Source organism: Apodemus sylvaticus, chromosome 8 (assembly GCF_947179515.1).
Source record: "Apodemus sylvaticus chromosome 8, mApoSyl1.1, whole genome shotgun sequence".
Lineage (NCBI taxonomy): Eukaryota > Metazoa > Chordata > Mammalia > Rodentia > Muridae > Apodemus > Apodemus sylvaticus.
Genome location: NC_067479.1, coordinates 95,942,936 through 95,968,465, shown reverse-complemented (window position 1 = coordinate 95,968,465; position 25,530 = coordinate 95,942,936). Strand labels below are relative to the sequence as shown.

Here is a 25,530-nt window from a genome sequence, read left to right as displayed (position 1 = left end):
AATAGAGCAAGAATACAAATCTTATATTCAGCAGAAAAAATGGAAGAACAGAAATTAAGAAAGGACAACATTTTCCCTCCTTTACTCATAAGGTCATAAGAAATACTGACAAACTATTGAAATGGATATAGAGAAAACCACATATTTGGGTTTCTGCTCCAGAGTATTAAAGTTGAGACTAAGCATCTAGAATAATTATTTATCTTATATAGAAAAAAAAAAGATTTTGGTGAAACTAGTCTGTTGACAAATTACATACCTACATATTAGTTGCCCAGAACTAGGTAATGTGTCTTAAAAATATCCAGTTTAATAAAAATTTACTAAACATTATGCTGGAACCTATGAGATAAATAAGAAATTATGTAGTCCTAGGATTAGAGATATAGCTTGCAGTGAAACAGTACTTGTCTGGCATATACAAGGATCTGGGTTTGATGCCCACTGCCACAAATATAAATTCAAAAGTATGTGGTCTTTTGAATTTATATTTGCAGCTTATATTTATATTATAAACCCTGGCCTGAAAGGGTTTGCAGTCTGGATGTGAGTCAAGCACATAAATGGGAAGATTGCATGATTACTCCTGAAGCTCTGACTGTGTAAGCTATGCTTTCTCAGTAGTGGACTGGAGCAAACTGAGTACAGAGGAGGGCATGCAGCGTCACAAACGGAAGCAGCATCCAATCCTGAGTTGCTGTCAGGTGGAGTGGACATGGAACACTGTGAACAATTGTTGGAGAGGACTGTAAAGAGCTTCCCCATTATTCATGCAATGTAGAGGACATCACACTGGGAGTTATAGAGAATGACAGGGTAGTCTGGGAAGGATTTGTTTAGCAACTTAGACCAGTGTTTCATTAAGAAAACTCATGGTGTAGTTTTAGTTTCAAGAACACACTGAAAGAACGTAAGATTAACAGCAAAGAGCTTAACTAGATAGCTACGAGAAGCAGTTAGGGCCTCAAATAGAGCTGTGGTAGAATATAGGAAAGGAGAAACCTAGTAATTTCAGAAATGGATAGCGTTTGAGAAATGAAAAACATGTCTATCATTATAATACTTCTATGAATACAGATGAGATTTGAAATCAACATAACTTGATTTTTACTGGAATCAGGTACATAACTGAAATAAAAAGATACGATCTATCAAACTTATAAACTATTTGATAATACTTGTGAAAATATACCACGTGATACTATTGTTCACTCTTTGACATAAAGACCAAACACAGTCATTACTTGAAAGGTGAACACAGAAATACACTGTTAATGCAAGAGCTTAAAAAAGAAAAGGAAACCTAAAGCTTCCAGCATTTACAAAAGTTCTTAATAAAGGGCTCTCAGTAACAGGTAAGAAACCTGCTCCAGTACACAAATACAATACAAGCACATGAGCTTCGTTCCTTGTAGCCAGCCATTTTCTAAGTCTCTTACTTTAAAGGTACTTGTTTAGATTACTCAGATTCTGCATTGTGACTTGATGAAAAGAGAGAAATGATAACACTCCTTACAGAGGTTTTGTTGTTGCCTTTCAACATAACATAATTTGTATGTTGCATAACGAGCTTTTGGAGAACTGCAATACAATATTCCCCAATCTCCTGGGGAGATGTGGCATGGGTAGAGAGAGCAATTAATAGTGCTAGAGACCTTTATAGTAGTCTTTTAATCTACCAAGGCCCCATATTTCATTACAATATACTGTAGGCAAGTGGGAAGAATCTCAGCCTTGATTGTTGGTGAATGATTTCTTGTTGAATTGTTCTGTAATGAGAGGTCAACATTCCTGTGGTGCTAACTAGCATTAGCTTTGCTTAGTTCTTAGGTACATTATGCCTCTCTCATTTTATCCAAGACTTTAATGTAGGAAAGAACTGCAAAAAGAAGGAAATGCAGCAGAAAGCAATTTCTATTTGGAACAATTTTTAAATACACAGAAAAATTATTTTTCTTTTTTTTCTTTTTGGTTTTTTGAGTCAGGGTTTCTCTGTGTAGTCCTGGCTGTCCTGGAACTCACTCTGTAGACCAGGCTGACCTCGAACTCAGAAATCCGCCTGCCTCTGCCTCCCAAGTGCTGGGATTACAGGCGTGAGCCACCACGCCTGGCTGGAAAAATTATTTTTCAAGAAAACATAAAATTAATTAAATATTTTTCAAATATAAAAAATAGATGTGTGTGTGTGTGTGTGTGTGTTGTGTTTGAGACAGGGCCCCGCTGTAGCTCATGCAGATCTTAAACATGCTGTGATTTGAACTTGTAGCAATCATAAATACTGGAATTACAGGCATGTGCCAGCATATCTGTCTGAAAAAGTTATTTTAGAGCATGCCAATAATCCTGGTTTTCCGAAGGCAGAGGCAGGAGAATCACAGGGTTAAGAGCGCCTTGGATTACAGAGTGAGTTTAAGATCAGTCTGAGCAACATGGTGAGAATCTGTCTTATACAACCCAAAATAAACAAGCAGAAAGCAGAGGACGCTTCTTTTTTGATGTTCTGCATACATATGTCTACATGAAGGACTGTTCTGGAAAGATGACTCCGGTTACTTTGGAACAGACGGTATGATCTCATTGAGCTTCTACCTCGGACTCTCCAATGTGAGGACCACAGGATACGGCACCAGGCCAGCTTAACTAGTGCTTCTCTAAGGTTCTGGGGAAAGATGATGATAGTAATGACTTCACAGCAAAGATGAAGGAATAGAAAGGATTACCCGCTTTTCAACAGGGAAAAGATAGTACAAATACCTACATCATGTGCTTTGAAAGTGTTCTATATGGGAAGACATCTGTTTTATCAATCAGTCTCAGATATCTGCCTCCTATACCCAAACAAGGCTTTTGGTGGCATAAAAACATCTCAGACTAGTCATGATTTAGGGCAAAAACAAGCCTTGAAAGAAAAAGAACAAAACTGCCTGCTGACAGCTTGTCAAGACCATACCCTAGGACTTTATCCTCTGTCAGTCCACAATCAATGTCTGAACCAAGAGGACTGATGCTGTCTAGACCCTGGGATTTTCTGTCAAAGGCTTTTGTGAGAGGCACATGAGCATTCACGGGCAAACAGCAGCTGTCAAAGTGATGTGTCCTGTTTCTCTCTATACCTTTCTGCATTAAATCAATTCAGGAGACAAATAGGTTTTCAAATTTCCTTTCCTGTTGGGAACCTGGTAAGAGGAGTCTTGAACACACACACACCCATGATGTCACCTACCTGCAACATGCCTCGGCCGTTGCCCTCTATGGTACCCTCGTGAGTGACATGTAAGCGTGTCAGGGGCTTTTCACATCTGCAATGTATAAGGTAGTTTCTTAGGTAAGTAATGCACAACACAAATCTGAAAACACAAATGACTAAAAAACAAGGGAAACCATCAAAATCTAAAGCCAAAAATAAACGTCAACACTCCTTGAGTTGATCCTCCCATTTTTCACTAATGCATATAAGCATTAAAATGAGGCAGAATATTATTCTCCCCTACATGATATTAACAGTTAAAAAACTTCTCAAGATAAAAAAAATGAAATTTTATTATGCTAGAGTTTGCAATCTAATATAGAAAATCTGGCAATCGTCTGCATGGGCCCTATTTTCACTAGTTTGATAACTAGTGATTAGGGAGAGGTGCCAGTGGGATTCTGATCTATAGAACTTTTATATTAACACTGTTGACAGATAAACCTAATGAGTGTAACTATACTCAGCACAATTTTTTTCTTTCATAAACTATAGTTACTGAGCTATTGGCCTGTTATGTATCAGGTTGGTAATTTCATTGCATGAACAACATTTGAAGATGATATTAGTAGATTCCAATAGCTCCTTAATTGCTTATTGACTAAGAAGACTTAAGCTACATTAGGATATAATAGAGATGAGACCCAAGCTAACTTAAATAGTGTATTTATAATGTTTTTGGAATAGGTGGTGAAGACACAAACAAAATACATACATCCCCCAACTAACACCCACCACTAACACCCCACCCCACACACAAAATTTAGAAGTACTATTCATTGCTGAGATTTACTAATGTCCAAATTTTGAGCTCACAAAAATTTGTGGATACACTCTAGTCTAACTGACAGATAAGTTTAATACAACTTCTATTCTAAAACCTTTTCTTGGATTAACTCATTTAATTAGCAGAATAACCTCCACTTTATAACTAGAAAATAAAATTACAGAAAGCATTTAATTGATTTACTCAAGCTAGTAAATAAAAAGCAGTAGAGATTTGAATCTAAATGGCCTTTCATTAATTGAAATCATTAATATATCATGCTTTTAGAAAAAAAATCATATAATCTTTTGTATAAGTCTCTAAGTTTTATTGTATAATAGCATCTTTATTATAGCATCTTTTTTAATTTAGTGTGTGTGCCCAAGTGCAACAATATTTGTGTACAGTTAGAGTACAACTTAATGGGAGTTCTCTCCTTTACTCTTATGAGTTCTGGGGATGGAACTAAACTAGGCTGCTGCTTCCTTTTTTTTTTTTTTTAAACTTCCCTTTCATGGTCCTAATATCTCAGTCATTTTCTTCAGAGGTAACACTGCCTATAAGGACATAACTGAAAAGGCCCAGAGGCATGATCCAGAAACATGTGAGCTGTCAATCAGGAAATCCTGTGATTGGCAACATTTCTCTAAACTGAAGCTGGTAACATGTGTACCAGTCTCAGTGTAATTAGGAAAGGGCTGACAGGTCCTTTAACTTCCTAGTAGTTCTCCACGTTTAGTCTCTGAAAATGCCTTGCGCTCACCAAGACAGACGATGGTTTTCTCTGATTGATTAAGCTTGGGTAGGATACCTGCTAACAATTGAAGGGCTAACTGGAACATGGCAGAAACAGATTCAGGAAAGGGCCTGCACAATCCAGTCCAGTTTTTGGCAGTACTAACAACAATCCTTCTCTCTCCTCCATCCTCCCTCTGTAAATGCACTTTCCTGGTTCTATAGAGTCTGGGAGACTGAATTTAATGACACTCCCTGATTTACTCATAAAGCAGCTAAAAGGTACCAAGTAAGGTCCTACCTATCAGAGTTAAAGGGGCAATCAGCAGTTACTGTATTCCTTTCACAAAGCAGCCACGCTAGAGTCTGCATTTCCACCAGTCCCTTCTCTACAACGCAGTGCCCTTTACAATAGTGCCAGGTTAGTGAGCACTGTGACGTATCTAGAAAAAAAGATGCATCTAGTATTCCTTGACTCCTGTATCTCAGCACAGTAGACTCTAGATGGGTGACACAGTAAAATGTTTATTTAGTTCTGGACACCACATTTTGAGAGAACCAATGAAATCGAGGTATGTTAAAGGGGAGTTTATGATCTAAAACAAGTTAGTACAGACTTGTATCAATCTTAGAAGTAGAGATCAAGAAAGCACTTTTAAGGTTGAGAAAAGGTCAAATGCTGAAGAACTTTACAAATCAGGTTCAATAATTGTAGTGCCAGAAAAAAAAAAAAAAGAATAGAGGAAGGGACTTCCAGATGCAGTGTCAGATACATAGCAGCTAACAATGGGGTGGACGGAGGTAAAATAATGAATGTGCCGTGCCATCACTGAGCCTGTCTGGTCTCCACCGGGGAAAGGATGGCATCACAGACATCCCGGGGGTTCCTGACCCTCTTACCTCCACCCGCCACGGCTCTGTATACACCTGTCCTGGCTCAGGCCCTCTGCATGTTCACACTGCTCTCTTCTGCCCACTGCTCTCTACTAAGAATCATTTCAATCACGCACTTGGCCTTCTGAAGTTCTTCTTTCACCTCACAAATAACCATCTCTGATGACCAAAGTATCACCTAAGCAGACAGGTCCTTTCAGGTTAACTAGCACAGAAATCATTCTCCTTCATCACTAATTATGAACAAAATTACAAACTATGAAAAATATTTAAGATGAAAGAAATTTCTTAGCATGAAATATGTATGTAAAATATACACATAGTAAGTTTTATCGTATCTTTCTCTGTAATTAAAAAACTGGCCCATTTTCTTTAATCATTGGAACTTTGCTCTAGATTAGGAAATGTATTTTCTATTTCAGAGTATTAAAAACCTTACAAATGTGAATTGAATCAAAATGGCTATTATTCTGTTCAAAATTACCAGATGAAACATGAAAAAAAAACTGAGGTAAGTGAGGAATCGACAAAATCTGTCAATTGTACGTACACACACACACACACACACACACACACACACACGCACACACAAAATCAAACCTCAAAAAATTTGAAATGCCAATTCTAAAACACAGTAAAAGGCATGCTTCCTTGCACTGTCCTCCAGAGAAAATCCTCTAGAATGTAAACTCTGGCTGTAAAAGGTGCCTGGGTGCACCAATGTCCCACTCAGCAACAGCACTAGCACACCAAAACCTCCATGCTGAACAGAATGTACTTCAGAAGGCTCAACAGAGTCAGAAGATGAAAACTTACTTAAAAGACACATACTAACAATAAGAACCATGAATAAGTTATTTATAGGCTGAAACTGCCCTTGGATGCAGGGCAATTAGAGACTGAAACCCATCTTCCTAAGAGCTGTAAAAGAGAATCCTCCCATAATCAAACAGTCCTTGCAATTCTAAGGTTGATGGCTATTTGTATCATTACCTTTCCCATTCTGGAAAATCTTCAAGACTCTGTCTTGTAAATGTCACCAATCCAGTAGGTTCTACAGAAGTAATAAAAGAAAAGACACATATACACAAAGAATTAGTTTTTAGCTTAAATATACTCAACAAAAGAATATGGCTAAGAGCACCTATAAAAATAAGTCTAGTGGTGTCTGCGTATGAGCACAGTCCCAGGGAGAGGAGGGTCAGAAGTTCAAATTCATTTTTAGATGATGCTCATTCTATGACATACAGAATTTATAGATGGTGAGGCTCTGGATATAAAGGATCGGCTGTACATCAAGATAATTACTAAAAATGCAACACTAGGATCTTCTATAAAACAATATCTCCCAGAAAAGAAAACTACAGATAACAGTACAAAAGTACGACTTGAGAGCTTGTAGTTTTTGGTAATGTTTTGAAAACTGAAAAGTTGGTTTAGTATGAACAATAAATACAAGACTGAATTCCAGTTTATAGACTTCTTTTCAAAGAAAAAACAAGCCTACACTCAAAAACTGGTCAAAAGATCTACATTTATGTGCTTTATGATGAAGTAAAATGTCTTAAGATTTAAAAACTAATTTCTAGGCATGTCATTTTAGAGCATGTCACTGGCTTACATATTAGTCAATAGCTCTGCTCAGATAAATAGGCACTTTACCAGAGGAGGAATTACTATGTTAATAAAAGTTATTAAGGGAATTGCTTTTAAAATTAAAAATTAAAAGAATGTAGGGGAAATTTTTTAAATAAACAATTAAAATAAGGATTAAAATTAAATATTAGTAAGATAGTCAACAATTTTGGAGAAAAAAATTTTGGCTAGATTTATTGGTTTTTGTTTGGTTGGGTTTTTTTCCCAGTAAAAAGCCAAAGTCATCTAGCCAGAAGTAATTTGTCTGCTTCAGACCAAAGAAGAACAAACTAAAAGAATGACGCCATGTCTGCTTCCTTCAGGAGGGGAAAGGCTCTTAAGCATAAGATCGAGAAGTCAGAAACTATTAGTAGAGATAGTGTTGAGACCAGCGAAAGCTCAACATTTCTGCATTTCTTTACTCCCAGTAACATACAGAACAACTCAGATATTACAGGGGCAGAGGTATTAAAACCAGGACTCATTGCTAACACGGATCTTAAAATAGCATTTAGATTAAAGACAAATGCACAGAGAGACTAAGAGAAATTAATAACTAAACACCACAGGCAAAGCAAGAAGGTGGGAAAAGCATGGCTCTGAGATAAATAGTAATACAGCACCATGAGAGCATGGCTGAGTTACCATGCTTTAAATAATTAACCTGGAAGATTCTTTATTTCTAAACTATATACAACAATTCAGAAGACTATTATATCTTATAGTCCTGAAGTCCTCCTCATGAATATTAAATACATATAAATACAAAACTGAAAAGTAGGTCCTGTGAGAATTATGTCTTATCTGTTCTAAAGCTATGGTTTTGGTTTTTGATTTTGCTTTTTCATATATTAAGTTTCTGAAACTAGCATAGACATGGATCTGGATTAAAATAGAACTTTCCCCAAAAAAAAGACCAGCATGTGTTTTTATATTCAACTTGAGGCACCACTGATTTGAGATTGGATTCAATCCTGTTGCAGGCCTTTGCAGATCACGCTGGTGGTAGGATTCCAGATTTACTGTTCAAACTCTCAGAGATTCTCCCATTCCTCTATCCAGGATTACAGTTGAGATGTGTAAGTTTCCTCTGTCTCCTTTCTGCACAGCCCAGGTGATTTCTCATTTATCCTGTGTGCTAGTTCTGTGTGCCAGCTGCCCTGGAACAGTCACCACTTCTGAGTGTCTCCTTCTTAGACACACAGCAGATGGAGCTTCCGACCATAGATGGGTGTCTTGGAGTTTACTGTATTATGGGACTTTAAATTGACTTCTGACGTCTCTGTGAACAGACTCCAGAACCTTTACTACATACCTTCCATTCCCCTTCAGATTTTTTTCCTTCAGCCACTGGAGTCACATCAAGACCTACAGTAACACCACACTGTATTTTTGCAAAGAAGTAAATTACTTGCAGAAGGGGAGGGGCAAAAAGAAACTTTTTTAATTTATATAAATGTATTTATTTATATGTAATTTATTTCTTCAAAGTCCCAAGGCTTATGACTTATATATTTCTAGAGGGTTTATATATTTCTAGTTAAACAAATAAGCTTTTAGATTTTTTCCTTAAAATAGTCTTAAAATTTAGAAAAGCAAATTAGCTTTTAGAAAAAAAAATATGATTTGATCCTAAGAATAGGAAAGTCAGCTTTCAATTACTTATTTATATCTAAAAACATGTTAGTAAAAATAATTAGTAGTTTTATACTACACTGAACTACACAATTGTAATTCTAACAGTTAAAGGTGGAGATAGGGCTGGGGAGATGTCTCAGTGGTTAAGAGCACCGTCTGCTCTTCCAGAGGTCCTGAGTTCAATTCCCAGCAACCACATGGCTGCTCACAACCATCCGTAATGGGATCTGATGCCCTTTTCTGGTGTGTCTGAAGACAGTGACAGTGTACTCATATACAGGAAAAAAAAAAAGGTGGAGAGAGGAGGACTAGCCTGTTCTACACAATGAGATCCTACCTCAACAAAGAGCTATATTTCTGTGTATGTGTGTGTGAATATGCACATATGTACACGTGTGTATGCACATTCATGTATATGTGTTTATGTGTGTAAGCCAGAGAACATGAGAGTATCCCTCATCAATTACTATTCATCTATTCATTAACTCTTCCATTCATTTACTTGCTCATTTGTCTGTCTGTCTAAGACAGGGTCTCTCACTGGCCTATAGGTTAGGTTTTGTCATTCCAGTGTAGGGATTACAAGGCCTGCCATCACTCTGCATTTCTATACACTTGGGCAACAGGGAACCAAGCTAAGGTCCTGGCCAGCCCTTTACAAACACCCTAGCCCTAAGGTCATATTTTAAGCAAATCATTGAAAATTCTAATTTAATTATAGTTTTATAAGCCTGAATAATCCTATATCTTCTTTAACATTTATAAACACTATTTATTAAGAAGAATATGGTTTTCCCTTAAATATCAAAATCTTCTTCACTAGATTTCTTTTTAAAAATTTGACCAATATTTAGCAAACTATGTAAAGGGGTAAATGACCTTAGAATGACTTCAAGATGTGATTTAAGACAATCCCACAAGATGGAGGAGTAGAAAGGAAGAAAACTCATTTCACTTGACCAGAATAGACCTGAGTAACTCAGCAAATCTGGTTTTCTTCATCTTATAAGACAGTCTACCTACTGGTAACAGTTAACATAGCAAGCACGTATCCTCTTGCTCAGTGTCCCAACTACCCTGTAGAGTAATTATAGCTACACTTGTATCTCACAGATGAGACTCTGCTGGGGAAAGTGAAGCAGTAAGGTCCCACAGAGGAACACACACATGCACAGGGAATGCAGTGGATGCGCTGCTGGTCAGTTGTTGTTGTCAACTTGACACAAACAGAGTCACCCTGGAAGAAGTTTAGTTGTCCAGATCAAATGTGTCCGTCCGTTGCTGTGTCTGTGAGAGACTACCTTGCTTCCTGACTGACTGGGAGGGCCTGGCCTACTCCAGCAGGAGCATCCTTGAGCAGGTGAGCTGGACTGTGTAAGACAGTGAGCCAGTAGCAATCAGGCACAGTTTCCGTTTATGCTTGGATTTCCCTAGTGATGACCTGTGACCTGAAGTGTAAGCTAAAATAACCTCTTCCTCAGGCTGCCTTTTATTTTGGTATTTATCATAGTTATAGAGATAAAGTAGGTCAGTGGGGCAGGAAAGAGAGGAATGAAAGGAAAATCAAATGATTTGATCTACAGAAAGTATGCTAGCCAATGCTTCTTTAAGTAAAAAAGCACCCGAAATATATTTTCTGGTCATAGCACTCTCCTTTGATAGTTGTTTTGAGTCACAACAAAACTTGAGTATGTATTTCAAAGCACACAGGTCTAATTTTGGATATTACAGTACACATTTATGTCTATACATACAGTATAAAATCTAGAATATTATATTAAGCTGTTACTGTTGAAATAAGTTTAAGCAAGCAATTATACTTCAAAATTTAAAATATAACCCAGGTTATTTATGGTAATTTTCACCATCAGCAAGAAAAACTATAGTTGTAAGTGAAAGAAATGTACTTTTCTCTGTGACTCTTCGAAAGTAGCAGAAGAGTGTTTTCAGTTTCTCTGGTTTCCTTGATGAACGTCCCTCAAACAATCTGAAAGAGGCCAAAAGAAAAAGGGTTAAAATGCCTTTCTGATTCACAAATATCAAGTCTCTGTAGTTGTTTTTTGTTTGTTTTTGGTTTTTTTGGATTTGGTTTTTTCGAGACAGGGTTTCTCTGTGTAGCCCTGGCTGTCCTGGAACTCTGTAGACCAGGCTGGCCTCGAACTCAAGAGATCCATGGCCTGGCTGTAAACAGGCTCCTCCACAACTGCTGAGCCAGCAGTGCAGCTTGTCCTCCGCTGACTGCTCCAGGAACAGCACTGTCTCATTCCCGGGGCCAATTAGGGCCAGAGTTAATGTCTTTATGGCACGTACTATTTATAATGCATAATATTACTAAGCAGTTATGTAACTAAACAAGCATCTCGGAGAAATTGTCATCCTCGGTGTTTGCACTAAAGTAAAGTAAGTACGAGAGTCAAGTCACAGGCAGCTCTGATGAGACACTGGGAACAGAATGAGTAGTCTCTGATAATTAAACAGATTCTGTTCTGGACTTAATATTTCTGTCTTCCCAATATTCCTGTGTTGAATTAAAAATTTCCAACAAGGCTCTATTTGGAAATAAGGCCTGTGTGCAGTAGGAAAAGCTGGGTGAGATGAGAAGAGTCCAAATCCTACAGTCTTAGCGTCCTTAGAAGAAGAGACAGCAAGTGAGACAGGGAGACCCCTCACCTCAAACTGAACCACCAGCACCTTGATGTGGGATGTCTAGCTCCCAAACTGTCAAAAAATAAACCTCGTTGTTTGAGCCACCAAGCCTCTGATGTTTTGCTGTAGCATTCTGAGTTAATACAGACCCTTTGCTTGCCAACAAAACCCAAGCATTCTCTGTGGTGCAGTGTCCAGCAACCCGATTTGCACGGTTTAATTTGGTTTTCTTTGTAATGGCAGGGCATTGTTATTGTTAACATGTAATTCAATTTATCTGAAGGAAAGAAATGCAGGGCTTTGCAAGCATATGACCTGAGTAAGTAGTTCATTATAAGACTTCACACAAAAGCACACTTTGGGCATAAGACCTAGCTTTCCAAAGGCATTTAAAAAGCATGTGAAGATTCAGTGGCTATAAATAATGAAGATTCTCTGCCCCTGGTCATACATTCTGCCTTTACATCCAGAAAGCCTTCGAGTAAAAATCAAGTAAAATGGTAAAATGGGTGCCATTTTTTAAGATTAGAAGAACAATCTTATGTAAGAGTGTAGAAAGGGGCAAGGCAATTCACAGAAAACCCTAGGAAATGGGAAGGAAATACAGCAAGGGAGTCTATATAGAAGGATCTAAATTCAAAGTCAGTTTCTGGAGAAACAATTTGTATGACCATCAGCTAAAAGAAAAGCCAGTACCGTACAGTATTTTAACCTAACATACACTCTACTTTAAAAAATGGTTTAATATATCTATAAGGTAACTTTTACTTATGGCAGATTTGTTGTTCTAAAATACTTAACACAAATATGCATATATTTAACTGGCAGCTAAAAAAGAGACGGTGAAAGTGAGGGTTTCAGCTTGATCTCTTCTGTAATATGCTAATTGGAACAGTGTCTGTTTAAATAAAAAACAGATGAAGATGTCACATGTCAGTTTAATTAAACATCCTGTATCAATAAATACGATTTACTAAATGAATACCTTGGTCTCTATGCAAGATTCCTCTCTAAAACTACTACTTAATAGAACAAAAGGAGTATGAATAAAGAACATAGCACTGTATTTTTTTTTTTTTTTTTTTTAGTTTAGGGACAAACTATATAATTCAACTAAGGGGGAAGGTCTTTAAAATGACTATTACAGAAAGAAAAAAATGAATGAATAATTACCCCAAAGGAAGAATGTTCCCTATATGGTCAGTGACTTGTAAAATCACATAAAAGCCCTCATATTTCATAACAATAATTGTAAATTATTAACTTTAGAAACTCCCCGGGATAAGACGCTTATTATCCTGGCAACATGGAATTTTCTAAAACATTATATGGCTTTCATCATCACTACAAATGAGTGTAACATTTTATTTTACAAACTTAAATCTTAAAGGTACAGAGCTGGGCATGGTAATGCATGGTAGTTCATCCTAACATTTAAGATTGCATAAAGATTAAGAGTTCACAGTTAACCCCAGCTAATGAGCTAAAGGCTAGTTTGAGCTACATGACACTGTCTCAACCTTCTAACCACTCAAGCAAAATATTCCCAATTCTAAGACTTAGTGATATAAATCAAACGTTCCTGAATGTATTACATTGATTTACTATTCCAAACCCAATTTCAAATTACTGCGTAACCAAATAAGCTTTCTCAGATTATTTTTAAATGTAAATGTCAGGTGGTTTTTTTTTTTAAATATTGTTCTGTGTGTGCACACATGTACAATTGTACAAATGTCATGATGCTTGTGTAGGGGTTGGAGGACAACTTCTGGAAGTCAGTTCTTCCCATCTAGCATCTAATCGAGAACTCAGGGACAGCATTCAGAGACCAGGATTATGTGACAGCACCTTTCTTGCTTTCGTGCACGCAGTACAGTCAATCAGGAGAAATAAGATTAAAATCTTTGTGACAATTCTCCAGTTTTGCTCCATCTTGCATAGCCACCCAAATAAAATGACTTATCCTATTTTTGTATCATGTAAAAATAGCAGAATTCATTGGAAATGGACATGAAAAATGTTATCATGAGAATGATATACAATCTGAGGAGAGAGCCTTGGGAGTAAAGAAAGAGAAAGATGAAGGCCTGAGAGGAGCAGAGAGAGAAGACTGAGGCTGAGACATGGGCCCAGACACTGAGAGGACATGAGACATTCACAAGCACAGACAGAAAGACACACAAGGAGAAAGATGGGGAACTAAGTTATCAAGTATCATCTGATTAAAACTTCCAACATCTTTTTTTTTCTACTGTAGATTTTTCAAAGTTCTAGATATGTAGAGCTGATGTGCATTTTTCAGTCAGCAACATGTATACAAATTTGTACATTAAGCCAAGCCATAATAATCCTTGCTCATGTAAAGAAAACATTTTACATTCTTCACTACATAATAATTACAGATTATTTTGAAAAGCCAACAGAAAAAAAGCTAGTCAGGCAATTTAACTTTGTCCTAAATAAAATATTGTGCATTGTCAAGGAAAGAAGTCAGTAAAGGGTCAGATAGATTAATGTGTTTTTCCTTCCATTTTTATAGAGAAACATGGTTAAATAAAATCTTCCCATGAGTGGAAAATATTACTGGAATTAGATCTCTCTCTCTCTCTCTCTCTCTCTCTCTCTCTCTCTCTCTCTCTGCCTCTCTGTCTCTCTCTCTCTCTCTCTCTCTCTCTCTCTCTCTGTCTCTCTCTCACACACACACACACACACACACACTCTCTCTCTAAAGACTCAACTCCACTGGAATTAGATCTCTCTCTCTCTCTCTCTCTCACTCTCTCTCTCTCTCTCTCTCTCTCTCTCTCTAAATTTAAGACTCAACTCCACTGGAATTAGATCTCTCTCTCCTCTCTCTCTCTTTCTCTGTCTCTCTATCTCTCTCTGTCTCTCTCTCTCTCTCTCTCTCTCTCTCTCTCTCTCTCACACACACACACACTCTCTAAAGACTCAACTCTACTGGAATTAGATCTCTCTCTCTCACACACACACACACACACACACACTCTCTCTCTCTAAATTTAAGACTCAACTCCACTGGAATTAGATCTCTCTCCTCTCTCTCTCTCTCTCTCTCTCTCTCTCTCTCTCTCTCTCTCTCACACACACACACACACACACACACACACACACACACACCTTCTCTAAATTAAAGACTCAACTCCACTGGAATTAGATCTCTCTCTCACTCACACACCTCTCTCTCTCTCTCTCTCTCTCTCTCTCTCTCTCTCTCTCTCTCTCTCTCTCTCTCTCTCTCTCTCTCTCTCTCTCTCTCTCTAAATTAAAGACTCAACTCTACTGGTATATAGTAAATCAAGTCCAAAGCACTATCAGCTCCAGTTTAAAACAGAAGCAAGTGGTAATACGGGATCCAGCCAGAAAGCCCTCCTTTGTGAGGCACTCTGCCATATGGCTCCAGCAGCATTTTCAGTTCAGGGAAGAGGCAGATGTAAAAGCCTCCTGGGCTGCCCACCGCTGAGACCCACAATTTATCTCTGACCATCTAGTTTCCATGTGATTTCAGAAGCATCAATGCTAATCACATTGGAAGCCTTTATATAAACGTTCAGGCTGAGAAAGGCAAGCAGGGGAAAAGGTCAGAGGTATTTAACATAACTAAGCAGGCCTGGAAGAACACAACAATAAATAAAAGAAGGAAGGCTTATTCAATTTATTGACGTCAGCCTCCCACCGCATACTTCTACCATTTTTCATATTCTCTCAAGTAGCTAGCCTTACCTCATTTTAGACTGAGTACTCTCTCTGTCTCTGTCTGTCTGTTTGTCTGTCTGTCTGTCCTGAATTTCCAGAAATGATAACTGTAAATAAAAAGCAGCAAAAGGAAGGAAGGGAGTGGGGAAAGAAGGAGGGAAGGAAAATAGTATATAATTGGCTTAACAAATGGCTTATTGCACTTGATCTTCTAGAAGTATAGGGAAAGGGAACTTTGTTTTGGCTTTCATTTCTTCAGCATTCTCAGAGTGCTCTGCTTTTGCAAGGTAGTCACACATGAAAAGCACCAGACCTGAGCAGAAGACAGTGTTCAAATCTCAGTTCTTTCTATACGTGAGTTATATGCTCTCCAAAAAACCTCATTCCTATACAAACTTCCCTGCCTAGAAACTCCTACAGAGAGAAGGACAGTAGGCCATAACAGAGCTATCAGTGGTTAGGAACTCATTGTCATTTGTTAGGGTAGGGTCATTAAAACACATCACCTTACAAGCAGAGTTAGGTACACGGTGCTCAAGAATACTATCCAGACAGAGTCAGAGATAACTAAAAACTTGATCTTTGATCTCTGAACTGAACCTTGAAGGCATATAGAGAGAAGGGCACTCCAAAAGTTACAAGGTTTAAAAATGAGACAACTTCTACCTACAAGCAAGAACAAGGAGTTCAGCCTGTCAGATCTCTGTAACCCTAGTGTGCTTAACACCCAGAGAGGAATACAGTAGCTGTTCACTGTCTACTTGGGTGATGTAGAATAACTACTACCCTGTAAGCTCAACTACTGTTAAAATTTGGAAACACTCCTCACGACGGACACTGATAGAACTATAGAGCACATGATACAGCAAGACTACCATACCGTATGCCAACAATGGGACTTTAATGGAAATTCTCTTATACTGGTAGCATGGTTTTGATTGCTAATGCTCCCATTAGAGTTGATAGACAAAGTGTCTGTGTAACAGAAACTCTCATTCATGCCTTAGTGTTTGAGAGCCCTTAATGTCACTTGAGAATTAGGGTGGCCTGAAAGTATTCTTATATTTAAATAATGTCATATTTTTCATTTGCTTTAAAAACCCAATAAATGGTCCTTGGTACATGTCTTTAATCCTGGCACTCCGGTGGCAGGGGCAGGTAGATCTCTGAATTTGAGATCAGTCTGGTCTGTAGAGCAAGTTCTAGGACAGCCAGGACTATGCAGAGAAACCCTGTCTCAAAAAAAACAAAACCCCCCAAATCCTATAAATGTAATAAAATGTCTTAATTTTTTTAAATTAAAAAATTGTATCAGCTACTAATCATCTAAATTCTAGGATTTCTCTCACCTCCAGAGAGAGAGAGAAGCATTTTATAATTATAAAAGACTCAACACAGGCCTTTGGAATTAACATTAATGGCACTGTACAGAATTATGAATACACTTCTCCACGGACAGAGAGCTGTTAGAAGTGCTGCCAATATCAAATAAGTTGCATTAAAAACAATAAGCAAACCTATGAGCCAGATTTTAGTCTCTAAATAAAAGGAATCAAGGACCCTTAAATAGTTGATTCAAGGGCTGGGGAATGGATATTATTAACCTAGAACATTTTATGACTCTAAAGGGAAAAAAATGTGCAAAGAGATGATGGAATTCTGTCAAAAATATAAAAGCCCATTTCTTAATAGGCTCAATGACCAAAGAAAATAACAAAATAAATGATAACTGCATTAAGTTTTATGATGCACAATAAAGATCATTAATCCTCTGTAACATAAAAAAAATAGTTAAGAAACAGACCTTCCATACAATGAATGCCAGTTAGCAAACAGAAAATAAAATAGAAACATTACAATCAGCAAACATTAACATAATAAATGCATAAAAGACTGACCAACAGATGCTAAAGTTAGTATGGAAAATTGTGAAATCATTTGCAGTGTTTTCCTAAGAAAACAGAAGGTAGTTCTTTTACAGTGAGAGAACACAGGAGACATTACCAACCCTAAAATGAACTATAAGACCATTAATGTGAAGGGCTGAGAAGGACACAGACCATTCTGTGCTATTTCTGCCCAAAGCCATGCCTAGCCCTATGGCATGGCTCTAGCACTAGGGAGACTGAGGAAGGACAATCATTGGGAATTTGAGGTTGGCCAGATGCACAGAGTGAGACCTTATCTCAGAAAAACAAAAAAAGCATGACCTCATTCTAGTTGTAAAATAACATTAGCCAAACAAATGGAAAACATTTTACAAGATAACTAATGACCTCTTCAAAGAGGTCAAAGTCATAAAAGGAAGAAAAAATGTCTAAGAAACAGGTTGGAGGAATCTAAGCAGACATGTGTAATGTAAGATGCTAGTTATGAGATAGATTAGAAAAGGGGGTGTCGCCGGGCAGTAGTGGTGCACGCCTGTAATCCCAGCACTCTGGGAGGCAGAGGCAGGTGGATTTCGGAGTTCAAGGCCAGCCTGGTCTACAAAGTGAGTTCCAGGACAGTCAGGGCTATACAGAGAAACCCTGTCTCGAAAAAAAACCAAAATCCCCCCAAAAAACAAAACAAAACAAACAAACAAACAAAAAAAAAACAAAAGAAAAGGGGGTGACATAAAACTGTAAGAATTCTAAGGCTACAACACACTAATTCTGTGACAGCTAATTGTGTTTAACCAATATTAATTGCCCAGTTGTGATTATTTTTACTATGGTACAAGAGATGTTAAAGTGAAATTGAGTGAGTTGTACACAGGATCTCTTGGGCTCTATTTTTGCAACTTTTCTTAAAGTTTAAAGCTAAGTTTTAAAGAAACTACACTATTACAAAAAGTAACTTACAGTAAGTGGCTCCACTGTAGCATTCTACTTTGAAGATAAAAACTGTTTGAGACTTGTTTTCTGTCTTACGGCATGGTTGCCTGTAGCGGGCACATTGCCTACAGTAACACACCATCAGGACCAGCACAGGCGGTTACAGACGGCACAGCTGAGTACCACACTCCACACAACACCAAGGAGGCGCACATAGAGCTCTCTGAAGGCTTGCCCTCTACTATGGGAAAAGTTCATACTCTATTCAAATTCCATCAAGATATGCTCAGGCAAAGCAAGAAAAACCGAGAGCTGAGAATCAGGAGTACAAATAAAGGGGGGAACATGGCATTTATTTGCCAATAAAGTTTCTTATAATGTTTTCATTGAAGCAGATGATAGAATACTCACTTGGAAAGTAGTGAAGTCTAAAACTTTACTGACAGTTTCACAATGTGTTAATCTGACAAATAATTTGAATATTCCTTTGTCTTTCTCACAAATTACAGATAAATTAATCATGTCTATTAAAAAAATACAGCCACCTCCCACTTCTCATCACGTACACAACACAGAGAATATATGTACATACATATATATTTCCTTCAAGATTTATATTCTTTTCTTTGATTAAGAGTTTTACTGGGTAGACCTGGCTAGTCTGGAATTCAATATGTATATCAGGCTGGCCTTGAGTTGATAGTGATTCACCTGCCTCTGGCCTCTTTGATGTGCTAGGATTAAAGGCATATACTACCCTGCTCAGTAACTTTAGATACTTGCATAAGATCTTTACAGAAATGAAAGCTTTTATTCCCATTTTAAAAATTGTTTCAGCATAGGATTATAATATGTAACACTCCTATGAATAATCAAACAGAGCAGCAGATGGAACACAAGTGTTCAGAAGAGGACAGACTATGAGCAGAGACAGCACAGGCACTGAGTAATTCAGATGAAGCCTGGTTGTGAGTTACTGACTCGAGGATTCCAATCAAGCTATTTACCTCTGTGAACTTTTAATTATCAGGCCAAAAGAATGGTTAAAACAAAACCTGAATAAAATGCTTACTTATTAACCCTATGATACATCATTCAAAAACATCTTCCTTCCACGATTCATGAGGTACTCTCTGATTCAAACATACCGATTGAAGTTAATGTCTGGGTAACTAGAATACTCCGACTTCATCTTGGCATTCCGTCGGGGGAATGTACAGAAGAAAGCATTAGCTAAAAGACTGGCGATCTGTTCCTGTGACATCGTGACAGAATGATTCATCTTCTGTTTCAGGAGTGGTATTGGCTGACAGAGGAAAACAAAAAATACAGATGAGAAAAGCAATAATTAGTTTAGCAATTTTGAAGACTGAGGTAGCAAATCACATTTTCTAAATTAAGGCAGGAATAATTTCGAGCCACTCTAGAGCCCTTAAATCAGTAATACTGTGAAAGTCAAGGGCTGATTAGCAGAGATGTTGGAAAAATGTACTCATCTGACAAGGTGCAGATTTCTAATCAATAATGACACTGAAGAGAACACAAAACATTACTTACCAGTGAAAACCAAGACTGCCTCAACAAATAAACATCAACAAATTACCCGTGTAAACAGAAGTTTAAAAAGATGGAATAAAAATGCAACCCCGAGTTTAAATATTATTATATATAAGTTATGTTCTTACATTAAAAATGTTGCAATGAAGTATTTTCTTAGTCCTAAAGAATATGATTGAAATAAATCAATTCCTTCCTGTTCTAAATCAAACTGCCTATTATTAATTTCCTCATAAGAACCAAATACAAAGCATTTAACAGAAAATGTGAAATCTGCCACATAGAACTAACTATATGAAACTTATAAGAATGAAGGCATTTTTTACATAATAAAATACCCTAAGTCAGGGATGATTTCCCTTCAGTGTTTTAATCTAAAATATCTTCTTGCACCAACCCCAACATCATGAGCCGTAAGTACAATACATAGGATCTGAGCACTGTGTTCAGTGTGCTTTGTTTTAATTTAAACGCTTAAACTGTGGTTTCAAATACATGCTGGCAAAATGGAAGGCCATCATCTCCTGAGTTGCGGAGTTTAAGACACTCAGTTCCCTTAGAGTTTCAGAGATCTTCCCTTCTGCCTTTCAGCTGCGCTCAGAACCAAGAGTGCTGCTGTCCACACAAGTATCAAGGCAGCTGCCTCAGGGATCCATCCTGATCACACCACCCAAAGGCACCACCACCCACGTGCAGTTAGCACAGCAGAACTGCACCTTCCCAACTCACATGCTGCATAAGAGCAACAGTTTGACGATAAGAAAAAGAGTTAAGTTTACAATTCACCATTTCTTCTAAAAAACACTCAAGGGCAAGCAAAGGAAAGGAAAGAAGAGACATAGAACTCAGAAAGCTCACACTGATCTCAATCTTCTCTTCTAAACATTTATTTTCAAGTCAGCTTTGAGGCCAGGAGAGGCCACAGCATGTACATGGCTTTAAACATACTCATGATTAACTCTACTTGTTTATTTGTTTATTTGTTTTGTTTTGAGATGGTTCCAACTTTTAACTATAATTTACAAAGTTACTAATAAAAATTTATTTCAATAATTAGTGAATATTTTAGACTTAAAATACAACATACAAATATTTATCCCGTCATATATATATTAATAATAAATAATAATAAAATAAATAATAATAATTAATAATAAAAAATAATAATAATGCTCGGTTCTCTGGGTGAGAAGAGCTGCCCAGAAGCTCCCACTTCCTGAAACAAGAGAGTAGAAACCTTATTGGCAGTGAGAAAACGTAACAGGGTAAATACTATAAACCAACAACCTTTTGAAATCAAAAAGTTCACAATTTGATTCCTTTGTATTTTCTTTTTAAGAATCTGGTTTATCTTTTAGATTTCCTATAATGCATTAGTGTGGCAAATCATTAAATGCAAGCACACACAATTCAACTTGTCAAAAACATACTTCTATTGCAAACTGATATGTTGATTTCTCCCAACAGAGAATGACTTTTCTATAAAGAACAGAGCGTGAGATTAACACTTTCTCCACATCGGTATAATAATGAAAGAATGAAGGGAATCTGAGTCAGGATGAAAAGCTACAAACACAACTTGATGCAACTCAAAGCAAGGAGAGTAAGGGAAAAGGATGAAGAAAGATCATTAGTAAGCAGCTTCTAAGACAAGTCACAAGAGCTGTTTCAACATACAGTTCTCTATTTAATAACAGTAACCTTTATTTCAGACATAGGGCATTGCTGAGATGAAACCCAAGTTAGGTAAACTTGGAAACATCACACAGTAAGATGCTAATGCTAATAAACATGGCATAATGGACCGTGTGCATCGGATACTGACTGAAGAGAACATGGTCTCAAGTAGGCATATGGACATGTTTAGGCTATTTGTGGCTCTCCTCAAGGTATGTGCTTATAGTTTTAGGTGTGCAATAAGTGCTGTCATCCTATACACCCAGAAATGGTTCAGCCTAACATATCCACAGGGCTCCTGTGGAACAGGTGTTAGCAGAATCCTGACTAGCATTAAAGTACACAGGGAGCTAACACTAGAAACAGAAGAGAAAGACAAATTCAGTGTGGTGAAAAAACACTATGGAAAAAAACTTTGAAAAACAAAACCACAATTGTCTATAGAGTTTAAAAGTGTGTTCACAAGTTCCTTAATAGTTCTTTATGAAGTGGCATCTCCAGTGATATTCCACACCCACGCACACAACACATACTCATGCACACATGGGCAGCACTAATTAAACTCAATGGGTCATAAAAAAGGAAAAAAAATGAGTATATAATGTTGGGAAGGTAACAGGGAGTGCATCTGAAAGGAGGCCCTGAGGGAAGTGAAGGAGAGTATGACCAAAATACATTGTTTATAGATATGAAACTCTCAGAAAAATAATAAAGATTACATTAAAAAAAAACCTAATTTCTTATCCCCTGGGTATGCTTTAGACTAAATGACTATCTTCCAATAAGTAAAGAACTGGCAGGAGTGACACAGGATAAGACCAGGCACTGATGGGCTTCCCGATGCTCTGAGGAAGTCAGCTAGCAAGCTTGAGGAAACCTAACTAGCTCATGCTTTAGATGCCACAGTCCTCACTGGCATCCTGACTGTGACCACAAGAGAGACTATAGCCACTTACTCAGCAAACTGCTCTTAAATTAATGACCAACAGAAGCTAAGATGGTGAGCGTCCACTATTTTAAGTTACTAAGCTTTGAGGTTATCTGTTAGGGAGCAATGTATAATTAATGCATTCCAAACACAATGATGTAATATAGTGCTTTTTCTTTCTCTCACTCTTCTCCCTCCTTTCTTTCCTATCTTTCTTTCTTTTTTGTTTTTGTTGTTGTTGTTTCTGGTTTTTTGTTTTTGTTTTTGTTTCTACGAGTGGCCTTAGCCATCCCAGAACTTCCTCTGTAGACTAGGCTGGCTTTGAACTCAGAAAACTGCCAGCCCCTGCCTTTCAAGTGCTGAGATTAAAGGTGTGCACTACCACTACCCAGCTCTTTTAGTTTTAAAGGTTAAGAAATAGCATGAATCCAACTGTTACAGCAAGGATCATTTTGTAGGAAGGAGAGGGATGTGGGTAGTATTAAATAACCTTGAAAAAAATATATCAAACTACTGTTTGTTTTAAAATAATGATTTCTAAAAGACACTGTTTACACAACTGGAGGGAAGAAGCCCGAATAAACAACCTGCAGCAGTGGGAACTGGGTGCAGCGCCTGCCATGCTCCCTGGCAGCAGTCCTGAGCAGAAGCCCCTCCCCCTCTCCATGTGAGTCCTAGGAAAGCACTGAGGAAGTCACATTTACTAACCTGGGTGCAAATGTTTGGCAGACAGAGTGCAATTTTCACCATGTCGGGTAAAATGGACTGGTATAAATGTTGGGCCTCTGCTTCTTCAAGTACCTGAAAACCAATAAAATATTTTGTGTGAATTAATTGTAGTGAATAGTAACCAATAGACACACATTTGTGCTAATTTTGAATTCCCTCTGTAAGGTACAGTATTATTACCAACAAATACATGTAGAAACATACCAATGGGTCCACCAAAAACTTACCAATTCATATTGTTTACTAAATGTCTTACAAAAACAAAGTATCCCAAAATCAAGTCTCTCTCGCATAACAACATTCACCAATATATGTAACATTTGGAAAACCAGCAAGTTGGCTCAGCAGAGAAAGGCACTTGCCACCAAGCCTAATGACCTGAGTTCAATTCTCAGGTACACACACACACACACACACACACACATACACACACATACACACACACACACACACACATAAATAAATAAATAAATGTGATTTTTAAAAAAAATTTAATACTTGTTTTTTACCAGCACACTCTGCCTTGGTTATGTCAGAGGACCCATTTAATTTCAACAGTTATTAACATAAAAGCACCATGATTACTCTGAAGCACACTCTGTGCTCAAATTAAACCACTGACCACACAGCAATGAGGTTCTTTATAGTCCTAGAACTCTCCCTTGTTAGGTACATCTCCTGTATCGCACCAAGATGACACTCGGTAATGCTCACCTATTTTTAAACTCTTCCACAGGTGACTATTAATTCTAGGAGAAACAACAAGTAGCAATAAACGTAAGTACTATTTGTCAACAACCACTTTAAGAAACAGGACTGATGAAGCTAAAATAAATTTGGTAACACTGGCAGGACAACAAGGAGGCAGTAATAAGCCTTTTACTAGTGGTGATGGGATCTGAACCAACGTCAAGACCTACCATCCTTACAGGAGAGAAAGTCCATCCACTAAAGGGCTAGAAACAGCAGCTGGCTACCTGTATTGATTTCAGCATGCCAGAGGTTGAGGCAAGAGGACCATTACAAGTTTTAGGCCAGCCTGGGCTACAGAGTGAAATTCTATCCAGTTCAGAACAGTTAAGTGGCTACATCTTTATAATAAGCCTCTTTTAAGTCTGCTATAAAGAAAAACTAAAATTTAAAGGTATGCATCCATAGTGGACATTTAATGCCTCATAGCTACAAAGTAATAGCTGTTTTCCTACATCTGAAAATGTTAAGACATGTTAATGTATTTGTTTACAACACTTAGACTCTTCTAGTTCATAATTCCTTTATGCTTTGTAAACCTTTTCATTTTGAAGAAATTAAATATTGATAGGATGTCATAAAGGCAGCATGCCAAAGTTCATTATACCTTTTAAGCATTTTCTCACATTTTATATACCCTTTACCACATTATTAGAAACAGTATATTGAAAAAGTAACTTTTATTCACCAGATCTATTTGTCATCTCCAAGGCTCACTGTCTCCATCTGCTAACCTAGGTCTAGTTCTGGAAGCTTCCAGCCTCCATACAATCTTATCTCTGAACATTCTTAGGCCTAGAATGTTCTCAGCCTCTGAGACTGATGAATAGCTCACTCTTTCTTGCTCTCTCTGAACTCTGGCTGGCTGGTTTAACTCACCTGTTCTGGTTCAAACTCATCTCCAAGCTGACTGACTCAATCTGGCTTCTCTCTTGCCTCTGACTGAATTGCTCTGCTTGGCTGCATACTAACTTGAGCAATATGTTATAATCTTCTAGCTCCTCTGTGGCTTCACCTGCATCTAGCTTGTACTCTCTGTGTACAGAGGTTTAGAAATTTATCTCTTTATAACTGTCCCAGTAAAACTGAAAACTCCTTTCCTTTCCTCTTTCATCTCCCCATTACCTGCTCCCCACCCCCCACTGCTCTCTTAAGCAGCTTCCCTTTTCTCTGTTCTCATCAGAGCTGGGCAGATCCTATTCTGTCAAATCTTTCTCTGATTCATCACTTTGTCTGCCACTCAATTAGGCATCAATTAGACATCACTTTCAAACATGGGTGCTTTCTTCTACAAAAATTCTTTACCTTCATTGCTTGGGATTAAAGGTGTGTACTAAGGACATATCTGTATTCCAGTCAGAGAGATTAAACGTGCTAAGGGCTGAGCCATGCCCCAACTAGAAACAGGTTTTTTTTTTCTTTTTTCAGTGAATAGCACAATCTTGGTGTTCACAGTGTGATCAAACATCCTGAAACAGTATATTAATCGTGTTAAAAAGTGTGTCATGTATCATTTTATGTCATTCATCACACACATACACCTGTACTCAAACTAAGACAGAATTGATCATTACAAAACAGAACTTTTATTATTCAATTTCACTTACCCTTATTCTCACTGACCCTAACACTAGCAACTACTAATGTATTTTCTATTTCCATAATTTTATGTCATGTAAATAGACTCATAGTCTGTGTTCCTTCAAATTGACTTTTCATTAAAAAAAAGAAAAGTCTCAGATTCCGTAAAGGTAGTTGTAGGATCACCCTTTCTCATGTATGTTACTAATTACTA

The 25,530-nt window shown here is 37.5% G+C and overlaps 1 protein-coding gene across 6 annotated transcripts in view; it reads right to left on the bottom strand.

The window, feature by feature from the left end:
• Positions 1-25,530, bottom strand: part of Parg (poly(ADP-ribose) glycohydrolase) — a 105,472-nt gene that overhangs the window by 38,097 nt on the left and 41,845 nt on the right. For all 6 annotated transcript variants that reach the window (XM_052190121.1, XM_052190120.1, XM_052190119.1 and 3 more), the window contains 5 exons: positions 22,965-23,057; positions 19,243-19,400; positions 10,823-10,902; positions 6,636-6,696; positions 3,224-3,299 (listed from right to left, as the gene is read on the bottom strand). In XM_052190121.1, the coding sequence (XP_052046081.1) occupies positions 3,224-3,299; positions 6,636-6,696; positions 10,823-10,902; positions 19,243-19,400; positions 22,965-23,057 (468 nt within the window). The remainder of the gene's footprint in view (positions 1-3,223; positions 3,300-6,635; positions 6,697-10,822; positions 10,903-19,242; positions 19,401-22,964; positions 23,058-25,530) is intronic.